Source organism: Leptonychotes weddellii, chromosome X (genome assembly GCF_054177405.1).
Source record: "Leptonychotes weddellii isolate Sample4059 chromosome X, ASM5417740v2, whole genome shotgun sequence".
In the NCBI taxonomy this organism is placed as follows: domain Eukaryota; kingdom Metazoa; phylum Chordata; class Mammalia; order Carnivora; family Phocidae; genus Leptonychotes; species Leptonychotes weddellii.
Genome location: NC_138385.1, coordinates 14,615,307 through 14,628,150, shown reverse-complemented (window position 1 = coordinate 14,628,150; position 12,844 = coordinate 14,615,307). Strand labels below are relative to the sequence as shown.

The 12,844-nt window shown below is 43.4% G+C and overlaps 1 protein-coding gene across 1 annotated transcript; it reads left to right on the top strand.

Annotated features, from left to right (window-relative positions):
• Window positions 1–1,020: 1,020 nt before the first annotated feature.
• CCDC160 (coiled-coil domain containing 160) lies at window positions 1,021–8,302 on the top strand. The gene is made up of 2 exons (XM_006744881.3): window positions 1,021–1,075; window positions 6,826–8,302. Exon 2 carries the CDS (start codon window positions 6,850–6,852, stop codon window positions 7,819–7,821), a length of 972 nt encoding a protein of 323 aa, XP_006744944.1. The 5' UTR covers window positions 1,021–1,075; window positions 6,826–6,849; the 3' UTR covers window positions 7,822–8,302.
• Window positions 8,303–12,844: the final 4,542 nt, after the last annotated feature.

Sequence of the window (12,844 nt, the reverse complement as noted above, 5' to 3'; positions counted from 1 at the left end):
CCCCCCCCCACCCCCCACTGCGGCTCTCGGCTCTCCTCCGAACCCGGGGCGGGAGCTGGCGAGCGCCAGGGAGCCAGGGGAACAGGGTGTGGGAGTGGGGTGCGGAAGGAGGAGTGGGGTCAGGCCTCCCCGCTGCCCTCTCCCTCCGCCCCCCCACTCCACCCCCCAGAGGGTAGGGACTGGGGAGGTGGCAGGGAGCGCCCAGACCCGAGCCCCCTTCTCCCCACTGGAGGCAGGGATAGCAGGAGTTTGTGAACCATTTACCGAGAAAACCCCCAAACTATGCATGCATAGATACAGCTTTATAGCACGAATGTGACTTCCATACTAATAAAGTACTCAGCCTTTGGGAATTAAGGTGACTCCGTATCTTTTCTTCTACAAGGAATAGTTTGACGCCAATTAACAAAGAATTGGAGGGTAAAAACAGTTTACAGGGCCCAGTTTTCAATGGTACTTTGCTTCGCTCTCAGTATCTGCCAAACAATAGGGAAGACGATTTGTCCCGTGAAGTGAGCACTTGGCTCCAATGTTAGGACCCTGAAAGATGAAGGCAAAAAAAAATCGAGATCGCTTTCCTTTTTAATGATTTCACAAATTAACCCGACTCCGAGGGAGGGAGGCAAGGCCTAGGCTCCAGCCCTTTGCTAACGTGGCTCTTGGCACGCTCATTAATAACAAGCATGCTCCTGTGGCCGGCAGCAGTGGCTCATTTGCTCAGTAGGTGCTAAAGGCTGGGAGATACCGTGAGGAATAACCTGCCACCATGGTTCTTGTCCTATTTGATATTTGCATTGCTTGGGGACGCAAGACTTGGTGGCATGACAGTTGGGAAAGTGGGTTGGCAAGTTAAAAAGAAAACTTGCTTCAAAGTGTCTGGCATCACATTTTAGATAGGCCACACGGCATTCTAAGTATATCACTTGTCACTTTAAGCTACATCTCAGATATAAACACGGATTTGGGCATTCTGGTTAATTATATTTTCTAATTATGCTGTGGGGATTTTATTTTCAGTTCAAACTGGAGAAGGAGAACAACGGCATCCAACAGAAGACCTTGGACGTCGGAGAGTGTAAGTACCGTTGTGCTGGCTGGTATCTTGTTACTGTTGGTGTTCAGAAGCCCAGAGCCTGACCCAACATCGAGTCTTCAACCTTGTAACTAGATTGTTAATCTGCATTGTCAGTAGAATCTCAAAAAAGCCTCACAAAAATACAAAAGAAAAAGTGTCCTGGAGACTTTCGCTAAGCCAAATAAACTTTGAGGGAAAAAAATAAAAATAAAAAATCCTCCCATGTTCCCCAAAATACTATTGCATAAACCAGAGGAGAAATTATAAGTATGTACAAAAACTCGGTTAGAATTGCAGCATCATAGAATTTCCAGAAAGAATATTCAGGCTCATTCATTCAACAGATATTTGTTGGTGGCTACTATGTGTAGGGAAACAAAGAAGAATAGGATGCCAGGAGATCACAGTGTATCAGCGAAGTAGAAGTATGATGAAATGCTGTCGAAGCAGCATGGGAAAAACTTAAGAGTGCAGAGTCATCCTCGCTAATACTCAAATTGGTACTCCAACTGTGATATTTCTAAGAAGTTATTGGAGGCTCTGAAAAACACTGGGGCATTTGGAAAGTTCCGGGTAAAGCAACTGGAGATAAAATGCAAATATCTCCAGTTGTGGAAAAGACTACCTTAGAATCACTTTGGCTTCAGAAACGTGGGGGCATCGGCCACCTTCGGGATTTGGGGCTGACCTGCCCTGAGGATGCATGCTAAAATAATGTAAGATTTGAGTTTAGGGTCCTCACTGCTTGTTTTAATAGCACCTACATTTCCCCCCCCCCCAAACTGACTCTTTCTGGGGTCTGATAACTTCAGGCTGACAACTTTGGAGCACATCTCTTTGGAGAAGGGTTGGGTTGTTTGACTGGCTGGTTTCTGTTCCAAGGGAGGGTAAGGAAAATCTGAAAAAGAACAAAACCTGTTGTTTACAGTAGACAACAGTTGCTTCCGTTTTTTGTTTTTATTCGTTTCTCTTAACCACCTGTGAAATGGGTATCTATTGTCCCTATTTTATACTGGGAGAAACTGAAGCTCACATAAGGTAAGTTTTCCCATTGTTCTAAAGTGTGGGAGTCAAGATACCTGCCACCCCTCAGGATTTTTCCACTATAATCCTCACACTCCGTTCCTTTCGCAAGAACTTCCTTTTCCTTCGTCCCCACAATTTTGCATGCTAACAACGTGTTCCCCCACCTTGACTTCAGACACTTCATTTGGGTCCTCATTTTGGTATTTAACATTTTTCTGAGAGCCAGTGGTTCTCAAGGGGGTGGAGAATGGAGAAGCTCCCCTAGAGGGGCCAGAATCTTCTCAAATAAGGAGAGAGGGTAATGATGGTAGTGCTTTGTGCCTGGGAACAGTGGAGGCAGAAAAAAAGATCGAGAACTACTGCTTTTAAGTGAGAACAGATCAGACAATTGAGCAAAGAAGCCAGGCCAGTGACTTTCTTTGTAGCAGACTTCTTTTTTTTTTTTTCTCCTTCCTTATTTTGGCCAAGCAGTTTTTCTGAGGGTTGGGAGAACTGAAACCATCCAAGAATAATGGGGAAAAGTTCCCTGTGCTAAGAAGGGCCCTTTGTCTTCCCCTTACTGCTCCTGGGCTGTGACTACAAGCCACGCCTCTAGTCGAGGGTGGCTGGGAGGCTGAGTGCCGTGACAACAGTTTGACCGTCCCAGGTTGGAGATGACCTTTTGCAACTGCCATTCCCAATTTACGAAGTTTGTTTGGGATGAAACACTCTGACGAGGGGAGGGGGTGGGGGAAACCTCTGGAGGTTTTCCAGAACTGTTTCCCAGTCCCTGCCTACCCCTGCCTGGAAGAATGATCGCATTTTGCAGACAGATGTAGATTTATGCAAAAGAGATGGTCCTGAAAGTTTGAAATCAAATTCCAATGTAAATGAGATAAGGCAAGGGGGGGGGGGGAAGGTCTTTGATTTTTAGCTTAGCAAATTTCCCTAAAGCATGTGATTTAAAAAATGAATGTTTTAGAAAACAAATAATTAGATTTCACATATTTAACCACTTATCCACGTTAATATGAGTCTATTCCCCAGGGCCCCCTACCTTGAAAATGGAAATGAGATGGTTTTGTGGGTTTCTGCTTTCACGGCAAATAGCGGTGCATTATTTTCTGGAGCTCTTCGAGGATAGCTGTGCGTTCACCTATAATTTTTATGGCATGGTTTGCCTAAAGATCCATAATAAATGATCACTCTTTGCTTAGCTCTCAGCAATTCTTTTATGTTACATCACATTACATTATAAATTTATTTGCAATTTATTTTATCAGGGGTTCCCAAATTCTTTAGATGAATATAAACCACTTCCATGAGTCAGGAGATCCCTTACTCCACCAAAATGCCCTACTACTTTGCCACCGAAAAAAGAAAGTCACCAGAGGAGAAATGGTGATGTTTTCAGAGAGACACTAACTAGAACGATCAGGAGTCTGTTATTAATTTATGTCAGGCACAAATGAATAGATGTCGCAGTATTATGGACACCCTTGTCTTAACAGCGCAGTCCCAAGGACTTCTGGGGGATTGCTGTCTTAGAGGACCATTAATGGTATTTTTGCCACATGACTTTATATTGTTTTCCTGTGTTCTGGCTTGTTTGTTTCTTCCAATTTTTCATCTCTCTTGGACCTCCTTCCCTTACCCTTTAGTCCTTCAGTGACCAATGTAGTGTTAGGGAGGCAGTTACAGTAATAAATATTCACAATTGACCCACTAAAAAGGCATGCTTATGCTTCCAGTAATGGCTTCTGGTTTGATTTGCCCTATGCTGCGACAAATTACCCAATCAAGTTTATTGAGAGCAAAATGGCTACCCTGGCAGGGTAGAGGAACGTCATTGTTTCAAAGCATATTCCTTGGCCTTGCCAGAGAATACTAATGTCATACTTGTTCTGCATAAAAAACAAACAGTGCAGTTTGGGAAGAGAAAATGAGACTGGCAGCTTTTACCCCCCAGTCTGCGCTTTGCCACACTCTGTGACTAGATTTGGGAACAAGCCCTTCAAGAATATCTTGCCAATGAAAGAGGAAAAAAAAAAAAAAAGAAAAAGAGAGAAAGAGGAAAGAAAGAAAAAGAAAGAAAGAAAGAGGCAGCTCAGAGACCCCTTGACCCTGTCCTGTGTAAGCCATGGGAGGGAAATTCCAGAAGGCTTTTCAAACCTTTCTCTTTCTGTCCTTTGATATGTGACATGCAATTCTCCTTACCCTCCCCCCTTCATTTTTCCTCTCTCCTTTTGTGGCCCTTTAAAAGAAGTACCTAAGCTCTGAAAATAGCGGGTTGTTTTCTTTCAGTTTGTGGAATGAAACCTAGCAGAAGAATAAAGAGGAATTTTAGAGCAAGCACTGACCTGGGAGACAGGGTCTCAGTTTTACCACGACAGGCTGTGTGGACTCGGTCAAGTCACCTGACTTCTCTGAGCCTCGCTTATAAAATAACTGGACTCTTCCCAGTTCTTTGAAAAGCACTGACTGTATCAGGAAAATGTACAGAGGCTCAAGGAAGAAAGGTAGTGAAATTGAAGAGAAAAAAAAAATGCGTGTATGTTTTTGCCAGAGATTTATGGGAGGGTTGGAGATAGAAGTCACTTTCTCAGGGTGCAAACTTATTAATGAAAAGAGTTTTTTCTGTTTTAACCTTTTTCTGTACCCAGATCTCAATCTCAGATTTCTCGTTATCACTATCTCCAGGAATACAGTGGCCTCCCCTCCCTCCCCCCTTGCACACCTCCCTTCCCGATCAATCTCCCAGTGCCTTTCATCCAGAGTTAGGTACAAGGAATGGTAACCTGTCTCCCCTTGCTACCTGACTAGAAGCATTTGTGTCTTTTACAGAATTGTCTGGTGAAACTGTGACTGCTAAAAAATGTGACTGGCAATTAGCTTCACTGTCTTCTATCTTTCCCTCTGTTCCTTTCTCTTCTGACCACCATGATAACTCCCAGCCGTTTGCATTCATATTCCTAAGAGAGGAGAGAAACCAGGGTTAGGATGATCTTCCCCTTTAAGGAAGGATAGAGCATAGATGCTTCTGGGTGGTGATTTAGTGGAATAATAAAAGTCAGAAAGGACTATTTCAAGAGAAAGGAGATGATGCTTCAATGGCAAACATATACCATGAATTTCAAATCTCCGCTTATTACTGTGGTCTGGTTAACCAAACTTAAATAAAGCTTGGTTTATGGCTTTTGAACCAATCATTCTAACACCTTCACTGAATATCTGTATCTTTCCCTTTCCTCAAAACCAAGTAGTTGCCGGTGGGGAATGTACCCTTGGGGATAGCGAGTCCCTTCCCTCTTTCTTGGGTGGGATTAGGCATGTTCAGTACACGATAGCAAGTTTACTCTCTTGCCATAACAAGAGAAACCTAACATTTAAACTACTGGTGTTAAGAAAACATACTGGAGAGATGATATACCAAAAAGTGGTTATCTCAGAGCCATGGGATTATGAGGGAGATTCCTTTTGTTTTTTGTGCTTTTCTGTATTTTCCAAAATTCTACAAAGAGCTTCCACTACTATTAGAATCTTTATATTATATGCAATGTTATGTAAATATGTATTACATACTAAATAATAACATTATAATCTTGAATAATAGTAAAGCAAATATTACTTTAAAAAAGGAACGCAGCAATTGCCATTTTCAGAGTTGCTAAGATAAAATTGTATTTGTGTGCATGGGAAAAAGAGATGCAGGCATCCTTTGATTTTTCTCAGTGATGATGCTGCAAATGCATTGCAGCAAGTGAATGTATAAACCGCAGAAAGGGACCCCCTCCTTTTTCTCCCCCTTTGGCAGTCACTGCAGTTGCTGGTTTGGTGGTTTCAGATGTCAGTGGCCTTTCAGTGTGTTGCTTGGGTCCTTCTTCCTCCCTACTCTGAGAAGTGGGTTATATTTGATCAGACATTTCCGTATGTTAGGAAAGCCGTGTGTTATGGATTCTCTTTGAATAGGGAAGACTTCTCTTGGAACAAATAAATATCCTCTAATTTTTAGAAATTGGGAAAGTTGGTTGCGATTTGGTATGTCATGTTTTCACCTGAAAACTACACCTGGGGTCAGTATCTCGAGAAGAACACATTCGGTGGCATGGATATTTTCACTCATTGACATTCGGTTCTCATCATGAAATTGCTGTCAAAATGGATAGAATTCTGTACACTTGGCAGTCTTGCCTAAAAGCAAAGCCCAAGACTGGAATAGCAGGAATTTGCAGGTCAAGACAGAAGGGCATTTGGCAGAGTTACTCACAAGGAAGTCTGCATGGTATACTTTACCAAAAGCAGCTCACATTGCATTAAGCCCTGATGTTTTAGTCACTTTAAAGAATGAATAAATAGTCCAGTGTAAAAGAACTAGAAAAAAAAATCAAGCACATTGGAAGCACAGGTAGTAACCTACTATTAATATTAACCTGTTAATTTGAAATCACTTTTATTCTTTAGAAGCAGTTCATTTTCATGTGTATGGTTGCTTTCTCATAGAAACGTTTTCTCTACAGTAAATAGCCCAAGGTGTCCGTTGATTGATTATACTGCATAGCAACAGAGAAGTTTAACGCTGGAAGAGTCTGTGACACGTAAGCGGTGTTCAGTTCATAAAAGAGGGACCTGAAGCTCGTCCTCCACTATTGAGGTTCTTTCCCCTGTGAGCCACTACAAGTAGCTCTTCCCATTACACCAGCTGCCAGTGTAAACAGGGTGCCTTGATTTTAAATTTTGTTTTTCAGGAATTGGAAGACGTACCTGGAGAAATGGACGCTAGAAGAAAACACTGGAAGGAGAATATGTTTGCTCCTTTCTTTAGTGCACAGGATGTTCTAGATGAGGCGTCTCAGCCTGAATCTTCTTCTGAACAAATGACTTTAGATAAAGCCAATAGAATAGAAGGAATTTATAATTTGTCTAGTAGAAAGTTTCAAGAAGAAAATAAATTTAAGAGGAAAGAATTTATTTCTCAACTAAATGAAAAAGAACAAGAACCAAATTTAAGAGAGAGAAAGATAAACATTTCAAAAAACGAAGCAGACACAAATTCTGTCTCCTGTGACTCATCTAATTTGGATGTGGTGACCGAAGAAAGCTTTAACAGCACAGAAGACCGTTCTACCTGGAGTACAAAGGAATTACCAATCCTACCCCGACCAGACATAAAGAAGAAATTTACCGAAGGAATGTCTCCAAAACTTCGCCTGAATCTTTTGAATGAAGAACTGGAAGAACTTAACATGAAATGCAGGAAAATAGAAGAGGAATTTGAAAATGCTGAAAAAGAACTTTTGAACTCCAAAAAAGAAGTCTCCGCAAAGCCCCTCAAGTTTCAGGAAACAGGGGGAGAAACTTCGAAGAAAGACTGGGAGCTTCAAGCTTTAAGAAATGACCTATCTGAGAAAGCGACAAATGTCCAGAACCTAACCGAAGAGCTCCAGCAAGCCAAAGAACTCATCCACAGGCTGAGCCTAGAGAACCGAGATTTAAAAGAGGCCGTTAGGAAACTCAAGCGTCAGACGGAGATTGGAAACGCACTCCTGAAGGAAGAGATGAAACTGTATTATGAGCTAGAGATGGAAAAGATCCGCGGGGAGCTGGACGCCATCAAGAACGAGCTGAGAGCTGAGAAGACTCTGCAAGCAAGAAATAACAGGGCCCTGGAGTTGCTTAGGAAACACTTTGCTTCCGTGACGTCACCAAGTACCCTGGACAGCTTGACGGAGGATTTTTTTTAAAACTCAAAAAAATTAAAAAAAAAAAAAGCCTCTCATGAGGCAAATCATGGAGCCAAATCAGTGTTTCTCATGCTTTCTTTGTGTGCTACTTAAAATGTGGGCGATGGGAAAGTAGGTGTTCATTTGGGTGGAATCAGGCTATCCATAAAAGTGTGTGAGCATTAACTTCAGAGCTTCTGTTTTCTCCTTCTCGGGATGGTATCACGAGAGTCCAAATGGAAATGAAGCTTCAGAAAGCTCTTTTTTATATATATCTATTTCACTCAAGACATGTAGTGATTCACCAAATCATTTACGAATACAAATCAACAGCCATTTTGTGATCTTGTGAGCAATATGTCCTTGGCACATGAATATTCTTCCATCTGTGTTCGTTGATGTTAACAATAAAAATCTTGTTTGTGTGTATAAGCATAACATGTGTCTCTGGGTCTTATAGCTGCCTGTTCAGACTCAATGGGATACTAAAAATGTATCTGCTTTCTTTGAGATCCAACCTTAATTAGGCACATATAAACATCTCCGGAAAAAATGCAGCTTCCCCCCCCCCTGCTGTTTTCCCCATGCTTTCTCCCTTGACCTGGCCACGGTTCCCATAGACTGCAAGACGACTTAAGAGACATGGCTGTGACCTTTGCTAGAGCTCTGATTTTGTCTGCAATAGCTTTTGCATTTTCTTGTGTTGACCAGCAAGGGGCGTTGTTGACACAGTTCTTCCCAAATTCTACCAGGAAAACTTACACAACCTTCCTGTCGGGTTTGTATCACCCGCTGGCTGGGGCTGGAGTGAAAGGTAGAAGATGTCACCTAGGTAAGCTGTTAGCCAGCTGGCTTGATTTGTATGGGAATCCAGTCCTGTCAGGGGCCTGGGCAATGACAATTTTGTACTTACAGAGAATACAAAGGTACTGCTTCGGTCCTTTGGTGGAAATGCTAGGCCCGTTGAGTCTGTGCATTTGCTTGTATCAATCACCACGATCTCTTGTAATAGCAGTTCTGTTTGCACGGTATTTTTAAGTCCAATGAGCCAAACGTAATTACAGGTACAATTGTAAGGGTTTAGGTGTCTTCCCTGATGGGAAATCCCCAAACTAGAAGTCCAGACACTTGAGTTCTAGGACCTGTTTTGCCATTAACTAGCTAATTAACCTTCCAGGCTTAAAAGTCCTCATCTGTAAAATGAGGGCGTGCATCTCTCATCCAAATTCTGTTCCGTTCTGATGTTCTCAGTGGTTTGATTTGCAGGTCTAACTGTACCTGTGAAGTAGAATTCCTATGGTATTGGATGCATTCAGTTCTAATACTTGGGGGACCTTCTTGGCAGACCCCGCCCCTTTCAAAGGAAATATACATAGGCTCTTTTTTTTTTTTTTGGTAGTTTGAACACCCCCATATACTATGTCAGTAATAAATCAGGAGAAGAAACAAATGAGGTCATTTGTTCTTTCTCGTTTCCTTTATTCACTAAGGTCGGGGAAGGCACTGAAGGGAGGCAGACTACCCTGACTTGGAGGCTGAGCAGGGTGTGCCTGGCCTGGGAAGATCGGACTAAATAGGAAGATAGTAATCCTTGGTGCTTTCTGACTGGGCCCCGATAACTTAACCTGGGTGCTGGCAGCCTGCAGAAAGGCGAAGATGACCTTCAGGTTTCTGGTGTCCCTGGCTTCCCACCAAGGGTCTAGGCACAAAAGCAAACTAGGAACAATTTGCCTGTTTGGCTCTCTTCCTCTTCACCCCCTTAAAAGTTAGCCCTTTGTCCTTGCCCCAGAAAGACTCTCTGTCCCTGACTGCTAGCGTGCAGAGCCACTTACATGTTTAAAATATTGCACAAATTGTGTTAAGCCACTAGGCTCAATTTTCTTAGTATATTTCAATTTTTAAAAAGGAGTTTTTACTCCAGGAGACTTTCGGTCAACCAACCATACATCTAAAGTCTTCAGTGACAAGTTGGTTTATCTTGCATGAGTTTGTATGTGTGCTTATGTGTGCTTAGGGGGCAGGGAAGGAGTGTGTCTAGAAAAGATAAGCACATGGCTTAGCCCATCTCTGGGAGGGGGTGTATTTCTTGGAAGGAGCCAGAACACAGATTCTTTTTTCTCTAGATTTATTTATGTTAGAGGTGGGGAGGGGCAGAGGGAGAGGGAGAGAAACTTAAGCAGACTCTGTGCTGAGCATGGAGCCCCACATGGGCCTCAATCTCACGAACCTGAGATCATGACCTGAGCTGACACCAAGGGTCGGGCACCTGACTGACTGCGCCACCCAGGTGCCCCTAGAACACAGATTCTTGATGAGACAGCCTGGGATGCTGAGCCCCAGTAAGGCCTGCCCTACAGAAAGGCCCTGTGAAAATCATAGGTCCAGACACTAACCAGGGAGAGAATATACAATCATCAGGTCCAGAGGGCCGAGGAGAAATGGAAGCAACGTTCACAGAGCTAACAGTCTGGAGCTGGGAAGGGGTCACACCTTTTGACGCTTTTTTTAATTCTTATATATTTTAAAGAGATTTTAAGTAATCTCTACACCCAACGTGGGGCTCAAACTTACAACCCCGAGACCAAGAATCCCATGCTCTACTGACTGAGCCAGCCAGGCACCACCCACCCCCAATGCTTTTATTTTTTAAAGCAGGGCTATAATGAGCTGGGAGAAAACTGGGCAGTTAACTGCTTTCTTCATGAGCAGATGTGAACAGCACTGGGTTGACATGGCTTAAAGAGGCAGAATCAAGGCAGACACAAATACTCTGTCCCACTGTCGCTGTAATCACATTTGTTGCATTAGGTGGCTCCCAATTTTGATTAGAATATTTTGTCACTGATGGGGCGCCTGGGTGGCGCAGTCAGTTAAGTGGTTGGCTTGGTTTTGGCTCAGGTCGTGATCTCAGGGGTGTGGGATCCAGCCCTGCATGGGTCTCTGCACTTGGCACAGAGTCTGCTTGGGATTCTCTCTCCATCTCCCTCTGCCCCTCCCCCCTGCTCCCCCTCTTTCTCTCTCAAATAAATAAATAAATCTTTTTCTTAAAAAAAAGAATATATTGTTACTGAACCTTCTAGTATATCAAACGGGAGATGTGGAGGTGTTTTTTTTTAGCGGGAGTAGCACATCAGGCCACTCATCCCTTTAACTAATCTGTTGGATTAAATATTTGAAATCAGCAATGCAATTGCACACCATTCCCCACCAACTCCCAATTCCTTCCTTACTAAGAAGCATGGGCTGTCACAGGGCCCTAGGAATATCTGTTCCACCTTGGGTTCACAATCCAGTTCTAGAAACATTTGCTAAGCACTTATTACCATCATTCATCACTTCTGAGACATACCTTTTTTTTTTTTTTAACATTTTGACATCCCTGAATTTGGGACACGTCTTCAAATCAATGGCATATTATAGTATAATTGTCAGTTTTTAAAAATCTTTCTTAGTGGTTCATAAAATGGTGGTATATCTTACAATCAGTAGGGTTTTAGATTTGATGAAATATGGCATGTGCTAGGCTGGGGATATCAGGATAAAAGGATTTATGACTAAGACAGGTCTCTGACTTCAAGGATCTTACTTATGCTATACTAGTGGTGCTGTTGGGAGCACAGAGGAGGAGCAATTAATTCTGCCTGTGGGGCCGGGAAGGACTTCATAAAGGAGGTGACATTTGAGCTGGGCCTTGAAGGATAAGAAGGATTTTTCCAGGCAAAGCATGGGGGCAGGGGCAGGGGCATTTCTGGAATGTGAATGTGGAAGATCTCTTTGGCTCCTCAGAGGACTCTTAACAGCAATGAACAAGAACACGGGGATGATGCATGTTGCTGAGTCTTCAAGTCCCCTTTGAGGTTCTGCTCTGAAAACTGTGATTCCAACTGTTTTGTTCATTTGCCAAAAGACTGGAGAATGCAGGTCTCATGACATCAAGACCAGGTTCCAGATAACAAACTGCAGGAAAAAATTTTGCTGGTGCCACTGTCCCTTGGCCGCCATCATTTTTGTTTTGGAAACAAAAGACCTAAGAGGTTTTGGTCATGATACCCAGCTAAGTCCACCCTGAGTGGTCTGGTTGCAGAAACGTGCGAAAGAGAAACACCACGCTGTGCCTCTCTTGGAAGAGCCAGAATAGCACAGAGATTAAGTGCACAGACTTTGATATCCGCTTACTAGCCGCGTGACCTTGGGCAAGTTGCATAATCCCCCGAAACTCAGTTTCCTCATTTTGTAGGATGGGGTTTATAAATAGCGTTGTTGAGAGGTTAACAAAAGATCACAGTCACTGGGCATCACCCTTGTTGGTATCACCATTATTGTTGCGTAACTGACAAGGGGAAATTGACCAAGTCTACTTGCCTCCTCCCAGCTATTAATCTTGCCCAGCTTTTCACACTTATTGTCCCTCCAGTTGTGTTCTCTGGAGAGAATATGGTCTACTCACCCACAGTACGTGTATCGATGATGTGTGATGTGTCTGAGAAGGTGCGACAAGTTGCAGGGAGGCTATTTCTATTTTACTTGTATATGAAGCCTTAAAGCCAGAGTGTTGAGTCTGTCGTGATGGACTTTCTGGCCTCAGGACAGACCCTGTAAAAGGGAGTTTTCTTGGGTTAGAGCCTACCCAACCCCCCTCCAATCAGCCCAGTGTAAGGCTGGCCCCTGGCCCTGGCAGGCGGAATACCAGAAGCGGGAAGAAAGCCCTGCTCCAGTGCTCCAGTGGGAAAAAGCTCGTCTAGGAAAAGGGAATGGAGACAAGAGAGGCTATTATAGTATTTTCCATTTCCCCTTGGCACGGGGAGCCATGCAGCTGGGGCCCCACCACTACAGCTGCTCAGATCAGAATAAGTCATTGTCTTCCTCTTTGTACCCGTAAGACACTGACGTTGTAGTCCCCCTTGTATTGTAGGTGCACTCTCCTTTCCATAAGGAGCATCGAGGTGGCATCTCTGCGGTGTGGTGGCCAGAGCAGCATCTGGCTCTGTCTCTTCTCCCCTCTCTCACCACTGATCCCACCCAATCTTCTGATGATTGCTACATT

Excerpts from the sequence above, each read along its gene's own strand:
- CCDC160 (XM_006744881.3), top strand. The coding sequence starts at position 6,850 with ATGGACGCTAGAAGAAAACACTGGAAGGAGAATATGTTTGCTCCTTTC.